This window comes from Podarcis raffonei, chromosome 5 (assembly GCF_027172205.1).
Source record: "Podarcis raffonei isolate rPodRaf1 chromosome 5, rPodRaf1.pri, whole genome shotgun sequence".
In the NCBI taxonomy this organism is placed as follows: Eukaryota; Metazoa; Chordata; class Lepidosauria; order Squamata; family Lacertidae; genus Podarcis; species Podarcis raffonei.
The window spans coordinates 28,161,079-28,182,785 of NC_070606.1; the positions used below are offsets into that span (position 1 = coordinate 28,161,079).

Sequence of the window (21,707 nt, forward strand, 5' to 3'; positions counted from 1 at the left end):
GAGGAAGGAGAAGAGGGGAAAGTCATTAAACCGCCGCCACCCTATGCTCCACCAGCTGCCCCTCTAGCGAATCCCCCAGGCCCAGGGCCCCAGGACCAGGGAGGAGCCGGCCCTCAGCCTGAACCCTCCAAGGTTGATGAATTAGAGAGCAAAGAGGAAGAGGATGATGAGGAGTTTATGAAGGGACTAATTGAGTTAGCAAAGAAAGGAAAAATGTGGACACAGTATCAGACAATTGAGATTGCAACAGTATGTACAACCCTATGCGAAAGAAGTGGATGTTAGTTCCCATTTGTTGGCAGCAGCAGGATGTTCCCCAACACAAGGGAAGAAATGGCAGAAGGAATGAATAGAAGCAGCAACCAGGGCGTCCCTCCATAAGTCCCATAAGGCACAGAAAAAGGGTGGGACTGCAATGATGCCTCTACGCAGAGTGTATGACCCACCAGCCCCCCAGGACAGGGTGGGGAAGCACCACCATGCACTTATACAGTCCAACATGTGCCTTTTTCAAGTGCTGATGTGTGCAATTGGAGAAATTAGAACCCTACCTTTGAGGAGAACCCAGATGATATTGCCAACGCCCCATTATAAAGGCTGCCTTTGTAGCTCAGGCAGCGTCCGATATTCGCCAAAAGAAAAAATCCAGAAGCCTGAGGGGTGCATCGGCCATGGGCTGGAATAGATGTTGGAAATAGCTCAAATCACTTACAATCAGAGAGATGAGGAGGCCCAGAGAAAAAAGGAGAAGTATCAAACAAGGAAGTTGATGGCATTACAGGCTACCACACCCACCCCTCAGGAAAGAGGAAGTGCCCGGGGAGGAGGGCGAAGCCGCCTGGGGAGGAATCAGTGCGCCATCTGCCGACAGGAAGGGCACTGGAAGAGAGAGAATGCCCTATTCTATTATTAGGAAGAGATTTGTTGGTAAAGTTGCAAGCCCAAATTACTTTTAAGCCATCGGGAGAAGCCACATTGTCCACTATGTCACTTGGGGAACTGGTTGTGGAGGCACCCTTGAGAGAGTACTGGCGCCTCATGATGGTAAAAGAAGAGGAGGGACCCATCCCCGCCAGTATTCTGGAACAAGTGAACCCCACGGTATGGGCTGAAGGCAACCCCCCAGGAATGGCAAAGAATATCCCACCAATAATTGTGAAGCCCAAGCCATTTGCCAATCCTGTTGCAGTAAATAAGTATCCCATCCCACGAAGGGCGACTGAAGGAGTGTGGGTGCATCTAGAGCGACTGCTCCAACATAGGATCTTGAGGCAATGCCAATCACAGTGGAAGACCCCTTTGTTACCAGTGAAGAAAGGAAGCAGGCTATTATCCTGATACCAGAACCAAAGAACTCCGTGGCTTTCTGGGGTCTGCAGGATTTTGTAGGATATGGATATTTAATTACAGCATCATTGCCAAGCCTCTACATGAGTCAACCAGAGGAACTGAGAGAGACCCCTTTGTTTGAGGCACAGAACAACAGCAAGCCTTCGTGGATTTGAAGAGGGCACTACAGCAAGCCCCAGCGCTTGGCATCCCAAACCCTGAGAAACCCTTTACTCTATTTGTGGATGAGGACCAAGGGACAGCGAAAGGGGTTTTGTGCCAAAAATTGGGAAGCTGGCAACAGCCAGTGGCATACCTATCTGAGCGCCTGACGCCTACAGAACAAGGCTTACCGCCGTGCATGAGAGCAGTTGTGGCAGTAGCCACCCTACTGAACAAAGCAGACAAATTTACTTTTGGCCAAGACACCATTTGTGTGACCCCGCATGCAGCCCCAGCTCTGCTTGACATGAAGGGTACCTATTTTCTCTCCTAAGCGAAGATGAGAAAGTGCCAGATGTTACTGCTGCATCCGCGTTTGAAGTTTCAGGTCACCACCGCCCTCAACCCAGCTACCCTGTTGACAGTAGGAGAAGGTGAGGAGCAGATGCACGATTGCATTGAAGTAATGGATGAAGAATATTTTAGCAGGCCTGACCTCAAAGAGGAGGCAAACCCCCATTGGCCTTCATGGTTTGTGGATGGAAGCAGCTTTGTTAAGGCTGGACAGCGGAAGGCAGGCTATGCAGTGGTAGCCTTGGAAGACCAAGTGATCGAAGTGCAGCCACTCCCGCCTGGAACGTCGGCCCGGCTGGCATAAATAACAGCGCTCACCAGAGCCCTGACCCTAGCAAAGGGACAGAAGATAAACATTTATACTCTAAGTATGCCTTTCTGACTTTACATGCCCATGGAGCCTTATGGAAGGAAAGAGGTTTGCTTACCTCCAGAGGAAACCAGGTGGCCCACCCACAAGCCTTATTGAACCTTCTGGATGCTGTATGGGAGCCCAAGGCAGTGGCAGTTATCCATTGTTATGGACACAAAACTGGACTAGGAGAAGTGGCCAGAGGAAACCGACTAGCAGACAGAGTGGCCAAGGAAGCAGCCCGGGAACCAGCTCCCGCGTCAGTTATTGGAGCACTGGTCCCTGGAAGGATCTTGAACACCGCTGATAAGCCAATATACACCAAAAGGAGAGGGACACTGCAGATGCCCAGGGGCTGACCATGTCCAAAGAAGGATGGTACCTTATTCATGATGACAGAATATGGATTCCAGAGTCCCTTTCTCGGCAGATTACTCAGAGATACCATGAGTCCACCCACATGGGACCAGATGCCACAACCAGACAGCTGAAGCAGTGCTTCTACATAGCCCACCTTTATCAACTGGCAGCCCAGATCTCCAGGAAATGCCTGCTGTGTCAAAAGAATAATCCCAGAACCGGACCCTTAGCTCCCCCGGGGATTCAGCATAGGGGAACTGCACCCATGGAAGACCTTGTTGTGGGTTTCACTGAATTGCCCCGCTGTGGACCATACCGCTACCTGTTCGTGGCGATCTGCACGTATACAGGATGGGTTGAAGCCTGGCCTACCAGAACTGAAAAGGCATTTGAAGTAACCAGGTGCCTGCTTAGGGAGATCATTCCCCGCTATGGGCTACCTAGGTCAATAGGATCTGACAATGGACCAGCCTTTGTCCACTCAGTTTTGCAATAACCCCCCATGCTAGTCAAAATGTGCAGTTTGATAATTATGTGCAGTCATTCTCCCGAGATTTTCTCTTTTTCTAACAGGTGGACCCAGGCCCACTGCTGTTGAAGTTGCTGACCTCACCCCTTGGGTCCACCACACTTAAGTGAAGAAGGCTATTTTAGACTGGACAGTTACACCAAATCCTGATGATCCTCTGAAGCTAACCATCTCCAGAAGAGCGCCAGACGACTGGACAAGTGGATGGGAGGGACGCCCGCGGGCAGCGTCCCCAACGTAGAGACTTTTTTCCCCAGCAAATTTTAAGGCACCGCCAGGACTTTTGATATTGGGGCCAGAACTCTTTGATATGGTCACTCCGTGTGTCAGGCCTCTGCAAGGGTGGATATATATTCCTGTGGGTGTATGTTAATATATGTAGAGGGAGAAGCCCCTTTCGGATACAGTGTGTTGGGAAGAAATCATGAGAGTATTGAGCATCCACAAGGACAGGTGGGAAAATTGGTTAAGATAATAGGCTCCTCCTTGGAGAGGTGGGACACAACCTCCCAAGAAGCAAGGCAGCTGATAGAGCACGAGTATCAGTGGGCCCTTCAGCAATAAAATAGATATGTCCCAGATAATAATGTCAGCATTTCAGCCACCATTGATCACATGGAAACAATGATAGCCAGGAACCCGCTGAAAACTACAGGAGGTGATCTATGGCGTTGGTTATATTCCTGGCTGCCTCATGGCAGTTGGCTCAGGCATATTGTGGTATTATTAGCAGGGCCGCTGTTAATCCTTCTGCTTCTTTGCCTCTGTATACCCTGCTTGGTGCAATGCTTACAAGGTGTGATGCAAAAAAAATAAAAATATCATGGCCCTTATTGTTCTCCCCCAGGATTATAAACCCAAGAGACCAGGACGAACCTAGGAGATAGGTTGTCCAAAAGAAGAGGAGGGAATTGAAAGGGTTAATCTCAATACTATCTGCACCTAAGCTAACTTCTGCAGTTGTGGTTAAGCAGCTAGCAAAAAACCGCAATTGCAAGCTGGGAGCTACTTCCTCTTTCTGCCGGCTAGCAGGGAGCTGCAGAAACGCAAGAGACAAGGAGCACACAAACAAGGGAGGGAGGGGGCTTAGCTAGCCATATGCCATATTAGGGAGTAAGCTAAAACTTGCCAGCTGATTGGAGAAGGTTTTGGGGAAGCTTGGGGGAGGGAAGGGTGTTTTCAAGGTATAAGAAAGTTTGCAAATGTGAAATTGGGCGTAGCCAGTCTTTGGAGAGGACTCCACTGGCTGCCTCTGCGCAGATCTCAATAAATCTCTTTTCTCTGACCAAGAAGTCTCTGGAATTGTTTTTCCCCTCTGGCCACGGGGTTGGCGGACCGCTGGACCTCCGGGTACTGCTAATCTAAGGCTTCAAGAGTTTGTGGCAAACACATTCATTTCCCTTATGCTTTTGGGAGGCTACTTCAGAGTCAGATCTTCTTCTCTGGGCACCTCACTAAAACTATCCCACAGTTTGTAGAAACACAGTTGGAAGAAACTGCACCACTTACTTGGGGCTTAACCTATGCTAACATTTGCTATCAGTTGCTTGCATTTCAAGCATTTTATATTCGCCAGGACTATATGACAGCTTAATTCATATGAGTGTAACTCAAACCTTTTAAAACACATAAAAAATTAAAAACAATTGTCCAGTAGTACCTTAGAGACCAACTAAATTTGTTCTTGGTATAAGCTTTCATGTGCATGCACACTTCTTCAGGTATCTGAATTTTCTTATATGTTTTGATTGCGTCAGACCAACACGGCTACCTAACTGAATCTCAAACCTTTTAAGTTTCGAATTCTCACCTGCTTGGTGTCTTCTCTCCACCAAGACCCCTTACAGGAGGTAGAAATTCACCAGACATTTGTAATGCGCTGCCTACTTAGGCCTGAAATCTTAAGTTATCCCTGCAATACAGATATGTTTCCATCCTCATAATTATAAATAAAATTGTGCTGCTGTAGAAGGGTTAAGGAGACACAAACCACATCCACAAAATATACAGTGGTACCTCAGGTTACATACGCTTCAGGTTATATACTCTGCTAACCCAGAAATAGTGCTTCAGGTTAAGAACTTTGCTTCAGGATGAGAACAGAAATCAGGCTCCGGCGGCACAGCAGCAGCGGGAGGCCCTATTAGCTAAAGTGGTGCTTCAGGTTAAGAACAGTTTCAGGTTAAGTACAGACCTCCGGAACGAATTAAGTACTTAACCTGAGGTACAACTGTATTTAAAACACATTGTTTTCCCCAAAGAATCCTGGGAACTGTAGCCTGCTAAGGTTGCTGAGAATTGTAGTTCTTTGAGTGGTCAACTACAGTCCCCACAATTCTTTGAAGGAAGCTATATGACTGTTAAAGTGGTATAAATGTCATTTAAATGGTGTTGGTATCAGCTAACTTCTCATTCCCCGCCCCCCTGCATGAACCACTCTCCTCAAAGGGCCAAGCATTTCAGCTGAGGAAATCTGGACTATAAATTTATCAGGTCAAAACCACACAAGACTGAAATTTCAGGGGTTGTTTTGTGCTGTCAAAATGGTACTAAAGCCCCAGTCCTTTGCACATTCACTTGAAGTCTCATGGAACTCAATGGCATTTCCAGTAAACACACATAGAATCAGGCTGCACAATAGTTTAACACAGCAAAACCTATTCCATACATAACCTTAAGATTGCAGGGACACTTGACCCAGCTGACTACAGCACTCTAATGTTATTTTATGCTGCGTATAGTATCACCTGACCTTCAGTATTTGTATTTCTAGTAAGGCAAGGTACACTGCACTTTCAGTACTGATAGAGATTAATTATTGCCAACCCCAACGGATTTCAAATCCAAATTTTGTAACAAGGACAACCAAATCCATAACCAGAAGCCTCAATTATGCAACCAGGTTGTACTGTGCAATGGTGCATCAGACTGCTTGCTTTTAAACAATTTTGATAGCACAACTTGTCTTGTTACATCATGGAGTGCATTTTTTCCCTTTGGTAGGAAAGAGAGTACTAGAGAAAGAAGGGGAGGGGTCATAGAGGCTGTATCGCCTACTCTGGAACTCATCCTATTACCTATTCTGGAGCAAACACCCTCTTCGCTGTTAATATTTATCTCATTGTGCAACTGCTAAAGAGAAAGGCTTAGTGCAACTCTGCACATTACTGCTGCATTTCTCCTTTCCCCATGTATAGCCTATTATTATGACCAAATACTTGGGGTGGGAAGGTGGAAATCCCAGCTGAAGCTTCTCTGACTCAGAGGCACAACAAACAACACAGGGGGTGCAGCAGCTTCTGGTAGGTGTCCGTTGCAGTAAAACATGCAATATGTGGAGGTATGCCACCCCTAAAAACTTGTCCAATCAGATTAGCTGCAGCACCCTGCATTTCTGGAGGTGTACATCTCCCCCTCACACTTTGGTTGCCTGCTGCAGTAAACATGTAAATTCCTCAGTGGCCCAGGGATAAAGTTAATGTTGGTCAGTCATGTCCAGCGCTGCCTGCTCTACCTTACAGAAGTAAGGATTTGTCCCAGGGAACATCCATAGATCAGTGGCAGAACACATGCTTCATACTCAAAAGGTCCCCAGATAATCCCTGGTGTCACCAGGTAGGGCTGGAAAAGACTCCTACTTGAAACCCTGGGAAGCTGCAAACAGTCAGTGATGATAGCACAGAGCTACATCCACAAATGACCTGGCCTGGTATGTGGCAGCTTCCTATGTTTCTATATTCATAAAAGTATTTATATACTGCAATATGTTGGGGTGGTAGACAGCAATGTATGTATACAATAAAACATATAACACCATTATAAACAGTACAAATGTTACAGACCGCAAGGGCTGGTTGCCTGGGTTCCCTTTGGTGGGAATGCCGGGGCTTGACTTTCGACATGCAAATGATGTTTTATACCACTGATCTATGGCCGCTCTCCTGCATAATTTAGCCTAGGCCAAAACCACCATTACAATATCTAATATTTAACAGTCGTTCTCTCTCACCAGGGAAATACAGTTCTTTGGGGCGAGGAAATGACTAAGGATCTCCAGCAGAGAATTCTTAGCACCCTTGCCAAGATACCGTTCCCAGCATGCTTTGGGGGAAGCTGTAGTATGGATATGCCTAATGAAGCTTAAGTATTTGATCAGCATAGCTCTGAAAAAAAGCCGGACCAACTATCTGTCAACTCCATTATATTGTTTATGATGGAGAAAATCTGCTTTTACAAATGAGTTAACCGAGGCACAATTTTCCCCATTAATAAATGCAAACAGCATTCATGCACACATTTCAGTGCTGGGGAAGAGAGAACCAAAAAGGCTTGCACAGATAGCTTGTAAGCAAGGCAGTGTCTTCACAATATTAAAAGTTTCAGTAAAATGTAGCAGCAGCCACCATATGAAGATGAAGTTCATAAGTGACTGGGAGGCATAACCAAATGATCTGAAAATGAATGACTATGGCTGCGTTCAGGCCATTGTTTACTGTGACAGGAATGTGCCACAGCTAGCCTTGGGGTTATGTGATCCCTGTTACTCTCTGGTGTGTTCATAAGGAGTAGCTTGGAAGCTGTCATTTCCATTTTTTAAAAATTAACCGTAGCTTGTTATCTCACCAGAATCTGACAAACTGTGATTAATCTTAATTGTGGTTTCTATGAAAGAAGTAAATGTCAAATAATGGGTTATGAAGCTTGTTTCAAACCACAGTTAAGGCTAACCACAGTTTAGGGGGTAAATGTAATGCTAAAACTGTGGTTAATCAAAAACAGAAGTGAAAGCTTCCAAACTCCTCCTCATGGCTGCACTCCAAGGAGGAGTGGGAAAGGGGAAACATTTGACCCCAAGGTTTGCTGCAGGTTTTTCCCCATCATGATAAACAATGGTTTATCATGGTGCCCACAGTTACAGCCTATGAGTGCACTCTCACAACAAATGGGACTGCAATGCAAGGAGTAGACTACAATATGAGGGGCCAAAAAGACATCCAACAAAGGCATGGCAAGACCATGCACCAGCCTGGATGGGAGCAGGAAAGAAAAATCAATTCTATACTTTACCGAGAGCAGTGAGGCTTCTTAAGTAGAGGTGTTATGTGCGAAACTGTCAAAACACCCTGAAATATATATTCAGATTTTGATAGTGAGGAGCATGCAGAGGTGTTTGGTTTTCCCCCCAAAGAACTTGCGTAACATGAGATTTCAGTTGAAGTCAGTACGAAAAACAGCAGCAGCTCTTGAGGGAAACAGGTCATTTTCAACTTATATTGTTCAATGACAGCTCTAGAAGATGAGAATACTTAATTTCTGTACTAACCATGGGCTGCTTCACAACTAACATTTTTTTCTGAGGTAGCCCTGTATACTGAAGAGCATATTAACTAGTATTGAGCTGCAGAGTACTGTTATTTTCACCAAAACCACACCATTTGTCTTACTCCATCAGCGTATTTGCTACAAAAACTCTCAAGTGATATGATCTGCTCTTTTCTTTATGGTTATCTCCATATAGGAAAAAAGTGATGTGTGAAGCAGTCCTAACTAGAAATTTTCATCAGAAAATATACTCTTCCCATTTGTCTTTAAATGCAACAAAGGAAATGAACACACCATCAAGTTGCACCCACAGAAAACATTAGTAATCTTCACGTAAGTAAAACTTACCATTTCCCTCCCCTATCCCTGATTTTGAATAAAAACTCAAAGCTGACCGTTGCTCCAGTTCATTCTCACATGCTGCTGTTGCCTGCAATGTGTTTCCATCTTCCTTCTGTAAGTCACACGCTGTGGTTGCTTGTCATTCTACTGTTCAAGAGGTACCCACTGAAAACTGGACGACTAACTCAGAGGTACAGAATGCAGCTCAATACATTTTTATTTTTATTTTGAAGTTCATCTGCACAAGGTTTTGCTATAATACTTCCTTGGAGATTGAAAAGAGCTTTCCTGATATAAAAAAAATTAGCACTGCACATTTCAGAATAATATTAGCAAGAATACTAGGTAAAGCATAAAAAGGGATGCATGCATTAAGCCTAGCATAATGACACCTAAGCAGCCTTCTCCAAATCCGAACTTTCCATAAAAAAATATATATGATACTTAGAAGCAATAAATGCTTTAATCTGTATATACTTTCCTAGAAAGGCATGAATTAAAATTGAGTCAACGGTGGTCCTTCTTTGAGTTCTGCTACACAATTCCGTAAATGGGCAACTGCATCAACAAATCACTTGTCGAGAAACCCTTGCAGTGCCAAGAGAGGAAACTCCCACAGCTGAGTCTTTGAAGCAGGCAGTGCACCAGAGAAAAGGAGGAACTTTTCTTATGCCAGTGATTGTGATAGGCTCTTGAAGCTGAAGTCTAAATAGCTAAAAACCCAATAAGCCACATTCATGTATCACTTTAACACTTATGGCTTCCCCCGCAAAATCTTAGGATTCTTAAGGGTGTTGAGAATTATAGCCCGGAGGCCAGCACCCTTAACAAACTATAGTTCCCATTATTATTCTTATTATTATTTGGGGGGGGAGCCATGCCTTTTAAAAGTACTTTCAATGGATAGTGTGGTAGATGTGACCTAGGTACATGACTTCACTACACAGAGATAAAGCCTATCTTCTATATGCCTGATTCCAGGTTCAGAACAGGCAAGATGCCAGATGAGAGCACACCCAGCCTCTCTGAATTTCAAGAGCTTCATATCACTACAAAGAGCACGTCACATTCTAAAGACTACTCTATATGCTCCATTAACAAAATGGAACAGATATGCAGCAAAGCATTGAAACAGTCCTTTAAAATAGAATGAAATTGAATCCACTAATCAAGTAAAAGTAGTTTAACAAAACTAAACTCCCTCTAAGTATGCATTTATTTATAATCATGATTATCAGTATATAAACTAACGTTACTGGTATATAACATATTATTATATTATATTATTAGTATATGTTATATAAACATGTGCAGTGGTACCTCGTGTTACATACGCTTCAGGTCACAGACTCCGCTAACCCAGAAATATTACCTCAGGTTAAGAACTTTGCTTCAGGATGAGGACAGAAATTGTGCAGCGCTGGCGCAGCGGCAGCAGGAGGCCCCATTAGCTAAAGTGGTGCTTCAGGTTAAGAACAGTTTCAGATTAAGAACAGACCTCCAGAACAAATTAAGTTCTTAACCCGAGGTACCACTGTACACATCTAAAATACTAAAAACTAAAACAAACAAGCAAATATTAAAACAATACCAGGCACACAGACTATTCTGTGGCACCTGCCAATAAATCTTACTAGTCTAATTATTTTTGACAATTTGATGTAATTCTTTATTGTTCTGAGCCAAAAGCCTTAAAGAAATGAAAAAGGGAAGGGGGAGGTCAAAGCCTTATGCCCAGCTTGTTCACACAAATAATGCATATTATTTAGAAGGGAAGTTACACACAAAACACGTGTCCCAACCCTTACAGATTAAAATACAAGAATATCCCTCTACTTTCATACTCAAGTGACAGCCTACACTTGTCCTCCCCCTCCCCATACTATTAAGTATTATGATGATATATAAACTGAAATTCCATAATTTATTCCTCTCTATTTTGTTGTGATGAATAAATGCACATAATATACCATGTTTTACCAGCATGCCTCTGCTAAATGTCATGTGATATCGAACTTAGAGGCTGCAGTGGCAGATTAGCATCTTTTATTTTTATTTTTAATTAATTAAAGATCTGTAGATCTCCGGGTAGTTCACTACACAAAAATGTAAGATTAAAAACACATAATACTTAATAACCACCACCCCTTCTCCCACAATGCGTTTAAAGGCGTATTGGATATTAATTACCCAAAGGCCTGGTTGGAGAGGAATGTTTTTGCCTGGCACCTAAAGGTGGGATGCGGGTGGCGCTGTGGGTAAAAGCCTCAGCGCCTAGGGCTTGCCGATCGAAAGGTCAGCGGTTCGAATCCCCGCGGCGGGGTGCGCTCCCGTTGCTCGGTCCCAGCGCCTGCCAACCTAGCAGTTCGAAAGCACCCCCAGGTGCAAGTAGATAAATAGGGACCGCTTACTGGCGGGAAGGTAAACGGCGTTTCCGTGTGCTGCGCTGGCTCGCCAGATGCAGCTTTGTCACGCTGGCCACGTGACCCGGAAGTGTCTCCGGACAGCGCTGGCCCCTGGCCTCTTAAGTGAGATGGGCGCACAACCCCAGAGTCTGTCAAGACTGGCCCGTACGGGCAGGGGTACCTTTACCTTTACCTTTTAAAGGTGTAGATAGAATGAAGGGTACCACTGCAGAAAAGGCCCATTCTCATTTTGCCACCCTCCTGACCTCTCATGGAGGAGGCACAAGAAGAACGACTCAGAGTATGATATAAGGGTCTGGATAGGTTCTTATGGAGAGAGGCAGTCCTAAAAAGATGAGCATGACTTCTTATATTTGTGTTATGATCTATAGTTTGAACAATTTTTATAACCTTCTTATATTATGCCTGACAATTAGTGAGGCCAGGAACCTTTCCCATACCTCATGCATGTCTACTGTAACAAAGCCTCAGTCAAGCAGAATGGAAATAAATTGAACGTGAATTCATGATGATGAGCATGCTAGAACATGGTTTGATCAGAAACCGAATGGAAAATATAACCCTCAAATAGTACCAAGACACCAGATCAGTTCTGCACGGCACAAAATTAAAACAGAAGAGGAGAAAACACAAAGTAATAGGTTGCAGGGAGAGAAGAGTATGTATGTATGTGCATATACGTGTATCAGAGAGAGGTGTTTTGCACAAATGGAAGAGGAAGTACCATAAAGTCCAAAATCTGTCCTCCATGCTATTTAACTCAGCAGCCAGTGGGGGGTGGGGGGGTGGGAAGAGTCAACATTACAAACTCATAATCACAGATGCAGACCAAAACCCCCATTTCACCCATAAATACCATTATAAAGTGTGGGAAAATCCACGATTTTACTATTCCTCTGGTAGTTTAACATCATTGTTAGGGAGTGCTTTGCACTAGCCATTCCACGTTAAGTGATCTCAAGGATGAAAGCACATGTTATGTGCTGTTATGCAACTCTTTTTCCAGACCATTTTCCCTCTTACATACACTGAGGCTACATGATGAAGCAGAAGACCAGCAAAACAAGAAAGGGGGGGGGGGAGCTTCTTAACCCTTTATCCTTGTGCTGTTTTATTGCTGAAAATCTCTACCCAGCTACTTTTATCCCCACTGGAAAAAAGATGCAGGCATGTTTGATTTTGAATGTCACAGCTTGGCAGCTATGAAAAACCCTTGATTAAGATTAAGAAAAGTTCATTATTGCTTTTCAACATTGAGGTAAGTCAATTTTACCAACATTTTCCATAAGGAAATAACTTTTACAGCACAATTCTAAGCCTCAGTCAGTGCTGCTGGGGATGGTGGCGGGAAGATTAGGTGGGCAATTCTGCACCCAAATCATGGACAGTGGACAAGTACAGCTGTGAGCAGCCACAGACATTGCACCCCAAAATAGTTGGGAGGTGGGTAGCTGAGTCAGCCATGAATCTAACAGATCCAAAACTGTTCTAACCTTCTGTTGTAGCAGCCAGGAGCTGGTACAGAAAAAACACAAAAACTCCCCGCTTGCCCACCTTCTGGCCAGGCCAGCAGATTTTTGGATTCAGCAGTGTTTTGGATGCAGCTGTCGTGGGTTAGCCAGCAGTAAATCACACTGTGCAAGCTGGAGTTAACTATTAGGAAAAACACGATCAACACAGTAGTGTCAGGCCTAATGAGCACAGCAACTCATCTCCGGTAGGTCTTGCCCTCATGAAGCAGTTGCAGAGACTGAAGGTCCCTGTGGCGTTTGCCCTCCTAGGTGGGTCATAAGGAAAGGGTTAAATGAGTGTTAAGTGATTGGCCAGTGGGAACCCAAGGGGAGGAGTTAGAGTTAGAGTTGGAGTTGTTGGGAAGTCATTTGGGAGATGGAGATGGAAGAGGGAGGATAAGTCTGTGGGTTGGTCTAGTTTTGATGTGAGAGAGTGAGAGAAACTGTTAGGAGGAGTCAGATAGACAGTTGGGATAATCAGTTAGAAGTTATTAGGAAGGTATAGGTCAGTAAAGAAACTAAGATTAAGAAACTGACAAAAAAATTATCTGAAACCATAACCTTGTTAATGCTTATAAAATAAACTTGCTTATTTGATTTAATGTTAACAACTGTCTGGACTCTGTGTGTACCCGAGAGAAACGGGTTGGTGGCAGCGGAGAAGCAATCATAGTGGTGGCACAGGGATCAATAGACCGTCAAATGTCCGGGGACCCTGTGTGATCGCCACAGCGCCCATCTCCCCACAGCTGGCTAAGTCCCCTCCTCTCCATGGTTTTTCCCCAGTAGACTGCACTTCTGCGTCACTGATCTCTACTCTACTCTTTTCAAGCCTTTTCTGGTTCTGGGAGACAAGAGGGGAGCAGAGCTTGTTCACAGCAGGAACTGGAAACACCTGTCACCCTTCACCAACTTGACTCATCTCTGCCTCTTGGCCCCTCTCACCCCACTCTTTTGCTTCAGCTCCTGCATCTGATCCTAGCCTTGTCTCTGCCACAGACTCTCTCAGCTCACTAAGCCCTGTTAAATCTTCAGCTTCCAACACCTTCCCCTCCTAGTCTTCTCCCTCTCCGTTGTCCCATCCCCAGTCCCTGGTCTCTGAGCCTTCTTCCCTTTTGGGTTCCCCAGCCGGTTCCAGTCCATGAGATTACATCCCCAGTCCCTTGTTTGGATTGCTCTGACCCTCACATAACTATTCCTGAATAAAATATGCATAACCTTTGTAGGAGTGGGCATAAAATATGTCATCCTACACCTTCTCTCCCCCAAAACTGGAACATGCCTGATTTTACCCTCTTAATCTATACTAATCTGCTCAGTGACAGAGTGTATGTTGACCTAAGGACACAGCAAGCAGGGAGACGAAGAGTAAACACAGGAACCACTTAATTTTAAACTTGCTAGCACCTAAGTAAATTAGTATTTTGTGACTTTGAAAAATGCATTATATATTTTGCAATCTTTGAACAGTGTATTCAAGTGCAATACTGAAATATAGAAAGAATTTAAATTGTATGCTTTAATTAGGGCTTTGATTGCCTTTCAAAAACAAGCAGTTAAGGCACTAGTCACCTCTCACAAAGCTCTCTGCATCAGGAGAGTGAATTCAAAGAAGAATGATATAAAGCAGCAGGGATGGCCAAAGCGTCCAAATCAAGGAATGGCACAGCAAACCTCTTCTATGTTTGCATAAGCTTCCCTCCCAGCCTGATGCAACACATCTCCTTATCCCTCCCATTGCTTTTGCTACTTGTTCCTGTTGCTTTTCATTGTCCTACAGCCCTGCTTTCTGTGATAACTTCTGAGGGTCACCCATACATTACAGCCCCCATTTAGGGGCTCTAATGTTTGTGAACTTTTGATCACATGCTTCTGCCTGATGGTGTGATAGGTTTTGATACCAGCTTCTATCAGAAACATGCAGTTTTGTGCATGGGGATTTGCCATACAACCAGAGATGTGCACACAGTTAAGAGGCTTGCAAATATTATGACTGACTCATAAAAGCCATTTCTGCAGCTTCCACGTGGGAGAGCCATAATATACGAGGCTGCCTTCATTCCTGGTTCTTTTTCTCTCCTACCCAGTATACAATTGCTGGGCGAGAGACACTGAAGCTATTACATTTTAAGTGTGATGGAAGTAGTCTGAAATAACTGCCCATGCCTTGAAAATGCATGTGCATTTTTGTGACACGGTTTATTCTTAGTTCTGTAAGCCTGCTGAGAGAAAGCCAGATGTCTTTTGGCTAATGCTTATGGTGTTGCTAACATATCTTCCCTTCTCTCAATCCTTCACAGTGTTTATAAACTGCTGACAGAATGTGTAAATTGAAGGATGAACATATATGAGTATACATGCATGAAATGTCCTATATATTTCATATCTAAGGGGGATACCTTGCCTTAGGCATAAGGGAAAGGGCAAGTCTAAAAACCTGTATCAAGGAAACTGTGAAATCAAATTCCTACTGTGGATGAAGAACTGTAAAAATGTTACATCTGTCTCCTCCCATATGACTGGACTAACAGAGTAAAATACTACCACCACTATAGACTGTATTAAACTACTAAAATACTGCCCATGCAGACATCACCCAAGTTGCAATGTACTAAGCCACCAGTACTAAACAAAAAAGGCCAATGCAAACTTATTATCAGCAACTGAAAGGTGAGCTTAGATGAAAAATCCCAGAATTGCAAGAACCACACAACTGGTTCTGCATAGCCAATGGGGTTTGGGCTTGTAGCTCTTCATCAGCACCCCACCCCCACCGGTGCTACAGGTAGGCATACAAAACTACTTCTGATACCCAAAGCTTTAGGGTTATGCTTAAAGTAGCTTTCTGGATCCCGGCCAGTGGTCTGTAATGCTGATGAAAGGATATTTGATATTCAGGTAACACAACCTGTTTCCTCTAGTTACATTTAAATCAACAAAATAGGAAGTAAGTCTTTAATGGACTTCAATCAGGTTACAATTCTACATGCATTTTAAGCAATTATTACTCTAACCCTGGTCAAACTGTGCTTAGGCCAATAAATTTAGGACTCGAGGACAAAAAGCATTTCCTTCATTCACACCAACATGCCTATCAGAACTGGACACTCATGAATAGCCTGGAGAAAACAGAGTCACGCTACACTCAAATATGAAGGAGAATCTGTGTTAGTCAAATTTCACATCATATGCTTGTACAGCAGTTGTAGTTGTGGAAGATTTCTCCCTGTGCAGAATCATAAGCATTTGTATTGTATTCTTTAACACACCTGGCAGCTATTTTAGCAATAAGTGAATTGATTACCTTTCATCATGGCCAGTCAAGCAATTGAGAACACTTCAGGGGTGTGGTTTTTTTACATTTTTGCAAATGGTCTTTGAAATGCAAAATGTTTCAAGACTTTTGCTCAAAACTTTATGGCACTGATAAACTACATAGATAAGCTATATTGCCTTCAAAGATGTATATATTCATAACCCTTCTGATAGATGCTGTTCTTTGAAAGAAAGAGGAATGTGAACACTCTTGATAAATTTAATACCTCACATTTCACACTTCAAAGCTGCAATTCTTTTCCCACTAGGTTTTACTTGACTTGCAAATGAAAATTTGGGCTAACTCCCACTTACCTTCCATAAGCAAAGCGCCTATCTTTGTGATGATCGCCAAATGTGTCCCAGAGCCTGAGAGAAACACTCACTTCATCAACAACATCCCGGGAACGTTCAAGAACCTGAAATAGGTACATTTCCATCAGTTAAAAGCTTGCTGCAGATACAATTCCCTAAAGAAAGTCCTAATATATCAGTATGCTCTGGGACATGGTCAAAGGCTTACTTCAGAAATTGTGCCAAATCATGGTTACAGAGGCTTGATTATGTTCTGGCATGATTTCTGATTTCTGAACCAGAACCAGAAGTTAAGTTTTGAAGGCCCAGAGTGAATTTATGAAGGTGACTACTGAGAGGATGGAAAGACAGAAGGTGCTAAACCACAGTGTTACACATTCATAAAATTCAAAACGTGGCCTGGATTATAAACTATGGTTCATACAATACATTGTTTGGCATAATGTCTAAATATAGCCATTTATGTTCTCTCTTAATTAATTATTTTTTTAAAAATTTTACCTGTCATAAGGTCCCATATAATATAAGGTAATGATTGTTGTAACCTGCCCTGGAACCTTTAGGTGAAGGGCAGTTTAGAAAACTTTTAAATAGATATATCACTGGGACTTAACTTTAATTAATTTGGATTCTTACGCACCGGCGTTGTTCATCTCTCTCTCTCTCTCTTTTTTCTTCTCCTAACAAACTGTGAGTATTTGTAATGAAACAAACAAACCACAAGTACTGATTTGCATTGAATGGCAAACCAGATTCTAATTCTGTTTCCTCCCTGGCACACTGAAGAAAGGAGCAGAGGAGGAACAATGCATGATATTTTAAGCAACATGCACCAGCCCACATCAAACTACAGTTTGTGATATGAGAAACAAGTCACTGTGAAGCTCTGCAGCACTGAAACCTGATTTGGGGGTCAATTGTGAATGCACATGGTGAGCTGAAAGGTGAGCAGCTTTCAACTTTGGCACAGGTTTTATTAAGAACACTGTCAGCTAGAGCCACCAGATGCAGCAAAGTTCCTGAACTTTTTTTATTAAAGTTGCACTGAAAATGAAATCCAACAAGCATAGCCTTTCTCATTCTCAAAGGTCTATTACAGGACCTGCTGCACCTGCTGAAATTTCTTCTGTCACACTGCTATGTGGAGGGTATATCAGCCTTGCTCAGTCACCAAGACCAGAAGCCAGAAAGAGAGGGGTTTGGGTGTCTGTGAATCAAAACAGGGTGCTGAGATATTCCCAATTCAACAGGGTCCTGAAACTGAATGGACATCAACCCTTTTAAAAATGAACTACAGGAAAGATTCCATGTATTATCCACAATGTGTGTAAGACATAGGTTTTCCTCTGTTTAAACATCACAGGAAAGCTTAGTTGTCTGTTCAGGAGAGGCTAAGATATTTACAAAAAATTATACCTTTAAAACAAAGGAGACAGGATAAATAATCTCTAAAAGGATGTATGTATTCAAACACAACACAGATATTTCAGACAACAACCATATAGAGCTGTCGCTTTTGAACAGAATGGTCCAATGATTTCAAAAAAGGTTCTGTCAGCACTGACGGAAGACCAGTCTACTTGGTCCATTTCTCTCTCCTGAACACCATGCATTCAAAACACACAACTCCACTGACTGTTACAAAGCAGCAACACTTAAAGCCAATAACTGGTTGATGCCAAGGCAAACTTCCTTGTACATGATTGCACAACTTGATAAAGTGGACAGTACATACCTCTTGGCAGACTCGATACTGATCAATTGCCCAGACTGTAGGAACGTGAGTTGCTAGCAGCTGATACTGCGTTAGGGTGGTGTTACATGCTCTTGCACAAATTAAGCGAGTCTTCCCCACTGCATTGTCACCAACAACCACACACTTGATGGTTTCAACGTTAGGTCTTTCGTAGTCCATGTCAGCATCCATGTACCGGAGACTGTAAAAAGACAATAAAGCCAGTTTCTAACAGTAGGAAACCCTATTATTTAAAGAGAGTTCTACTTTTTTCCCCTTTACTTGCTCAAAGGCAAGGATTGAAGTTCAGACTAAACTATACTGCTGCCAAGGCTGATTTATAAACTCCACACAGTTCATAAAATCCAGGCAGTTCTTTTGACCTTGAATGCCTGCCTTCCTTATTTTCTGCTTGGTTTTCTATAAACATAAACTTGCTTAAAGGAGATAAAGCATGGTGCAGCTAGGATTGCCAACAGGACCAGACAGCAGTTGCTTTAGCCTTTGCCCACAAAGTGTGACACAGCTCCATCACATTAGCATGAGTGCTCACTGCTATTCCCTCACAGCAAACATGAAAGGGAAATACATTTAAAACAACAACAACAACCAGCTTGTATTACTTTCTGAAAAACCAGTAGCCTCGAACCTGCCATTGCCTTGGAATTCTAATAAACAAAAGCATCAGTGCAGTTTAGAAACCAGTGGTTAAAATCACTGGCATTTTGAAAGGTTCAGTCTGCCATCTTGATTCAAAATGGCATCCAACTGTATTCAAACAGACAAAAACCTGCCCCTTGATCTCAGGAATCATCATACAATTAATTTTTTACGGTATCTTAAGAGGTGCCCAAACACATAAAGAGCAGACAAAAAAAATCCTTTCCAAAATAAATAGTTTACAGAAGCGAAACTATTACAAATCATAAGGAAAAAGTAAAGGACCCCTGAACAGTTAAGAAACAATACTTTACATTCTGGAGTCATACCCAGGTTAATTCTAAGGAAATTAGCCGAACAGATTTCTTGAGTGTCCTACAAACTGACACAAGTAATGAACAAACTTGGCCCATTATAATAAGAGCACCACTTTTGATCTTAAATGCTCACCCTTGAACATACATTGGCCATTCACTGGGCAGGCCATTCACCTGCATCTAATCATTGGTCACCAGCGTGCATATTCATGTGCTTAAGAAAAGGTTCCTCAATGTTATGCTGCGAAGACTACCAGCATTAAAAATGGCACAAATTACTGTTGCATAAAGCATTTTGGCAGCATCTTGACCCATCAACATTTGGATACAAATTGTAAGCTTGTTCTTAAAAGATCCACTTGTGCTTTTGGGAGCATAAAACCTGGCTGAAAAAATAATACCTGTTAACAAGTAAAATAGGAATGCACTGCTTTACAAGCAAAGCTAGAGGAACCCATATTTTATTCTGACTCGTGTCAACTTTATTATCCTATTATACTGTGCACAGAGGATTCCATAAATCTTTGCCCTGCTCTATCTTTTTAATTCTGAATGAAAACCAACCTCAACAACAATGCGAACGATTTAGAGGCAAAAGTTTCAAGATCAACCAGATTAATGTCTAAATTAAGAGTGTACTCTCACAAGGATGTGTAAAACTTGTTATCTCATTTCCAAGCAGTGTTGATAAAATTTTGGGGTTGTTTTGTTTTAACAATTTGCTACAGAAAGCACAAGTTCATGTTTTATAATAATAATAATAATAATAATTTATTATTTATACCCCGCCCATCTGGCTGGGCTTCTCCAGCCACTCTGGGCAGCTTCCAAAATAATATTAAAATACTGTGATACATCAAACATTAAAAGCTTCCCTAAACAGGGCTGCCTTCAGATGTCTTCTAAAAGTCTGGTAGTTGTTCTCTTTGACATCTGGTGGGAGGGCGTTCCACAGGGAGGGCGCCACTACCGAGAAGGCCCTCTGCCTGGTTCCCTGTAACTTGGCTTCTCGCAGTGAGGGAACTGCCAGAAGGCCCTCGGTGCTGGACCTCAGTGTCCGGGTAGAACGATGGGGGTGGAGACGCTCCTTCAGATATACTGGACCGAGGCCGTTTAGGGCTTTAAAGGTCAGCACCAACACTTTGAATTGTGCTCGGAAACGTACTGGTTTTGCATTTCCTTCCCACCGCCCCAAGTTTGGAGGAGAAAATTGGTGATGAAGTTCCACACAAAAGTGAAGAACTGTGTTTTGCAGATCATCACTTGGGTGCTGGGTCCAAAGGTTCCCTTATGAATGCAAACAACACCAGACCTTCCACAGAACAGCACAAGAAAACTGGAACTAAGTCCACAAACATTACCCTGCTTCTGCATCCTCTTGGGCAAAGCATTATTGAGTTTCCCATAAGAAAAATGGATAATCATTCAATTGAAGATATCAGTGAACCTGCAAGCCCACATTGTCTAGCATACGAATACATTTCAGTGTGAATGGCTTGTAAGGGAATTAATTCACTTTTGCTTTCCAGTCACCCTACATTTTCTATTGTATTCATTTGGGTGGGGAGGGTAGCACTGAATAATCTGACAGTCAAGTCTTGAAACGCCCCTTGTTTTCTCCACCAAATCTCTTCATCTATTTTTCTTTGGTGTGGGGAGGGGTAATTCAGCAATACTCCTCCTCCCTCCTCCCCCCAGCCACATGTGTTGGCATAAAAATGTACCAGGGTCCAAGACATGAGTTTCCTGGGCCTTTATGAACATGTTTGTTCACCAGTCTGCAAATGACATGCTGAAGGGATCCAACTCTAGTGTCCGGAAGTGGCAGGGAGAATAAAGACTCACCAGAAACAAATGAGGACCCCCTAACCTGACAATTTCGCCTAGTATATATGAAGGACAGAGCCAAACAACCACCACAGTTTGCAGGTGAGGGAACCCTAAGATTTTTCTGTTTAAACAGAAGCCTTCCTGGAAATGTTCAATAGCTGTCAAAACTTAATTAAATCTTTTATCGTTGCACTGTATTTTTCTACACAGAAAAGCAATTTCAGAATTAAGGAACAGGTATAATTACAGCGGCGAGCAATTTCGCCTTTATGCGTGCTGCATAACTACAGTCCCCCCCCCCTTTCATAGCTATAGAATGAGCATTAAAAGCATTCTTCCAGTAGTTTTAAGTGCTGTTCTGCTGTTCAATATTTGTTCTGTCCAATCAATTATACTTTGTAAAGTGCAATAAGAGATGTTTTAATAATGAATGGACTGTAACTAGTGTTAATTTTACTTTTGTTTCAGTTGACACAGCTCTTGAGACATAGGTAATGTAAAAACTAAATATTACCTAAGCAAAAGTTCACGCATTGAAATGTGAAGGCTAATTACAGGGGGATCTGACTTACAGTATATTTATTACCAGTCTAGAGTGGAGAAACATCATTACATTAACTGGTCATGCTGCTCTATGCATGTAGGAAGCTAGAGCATTAGGAAAACCACAACGGGAGCAATTCATAGACAACTTTATGGCCACAGGGAGCATAAAAGCATAGTCAACAGAATGACTAGAAGTAGACTAGAGGAGGGAAGCTGGGGGAAGACTAAACAAGTTAAGGGACTTCGACTTGTAGTGTCACAGACAGCTACAATACATCAACAACCATGACTGTTTCTAATTT

General features: G+C 42.8%; 1 protein-coding gene across 6 annotated transcripts in view; it reads right to left on the bottom strand.

The window, feature by feature from the left end:
• RHOBTB1 (Rho related BTB domain containing 1) overlaps window positions 1-21,707 on the bottom strand; it is a 67,625-nt gene that overhangs the window by 23,865 nt on the left and 22,053 nt on the right. For 5 of the 6 annotated variants that reach the window (XM_053388349.1, XM_053388352.1, XM_053388353.1 and 2 more), the window contains 2 exons: window positions 18,053-18,254; window positions 16,318-16,421 (listed from right to left, as the gene is read on the bottom strand). In XM_053388349.1, coding sequence (XP_053244324.1) covers window positions 16,318-16,421; window positions 18,053-18,244 — 296 coding nt within the window. In that variant the 5' untranslated portion in view covers window positions 18,245-18,254. Of the gene's footprint in view, window positions 1-8,153; window positions 8,210-16,317; window positions 16,422-18,052; window positions 18,255-21,707 lie in introns of those variants that run through there. The other variant, XM_053388354.1, reaches the window with a different exon arrangement.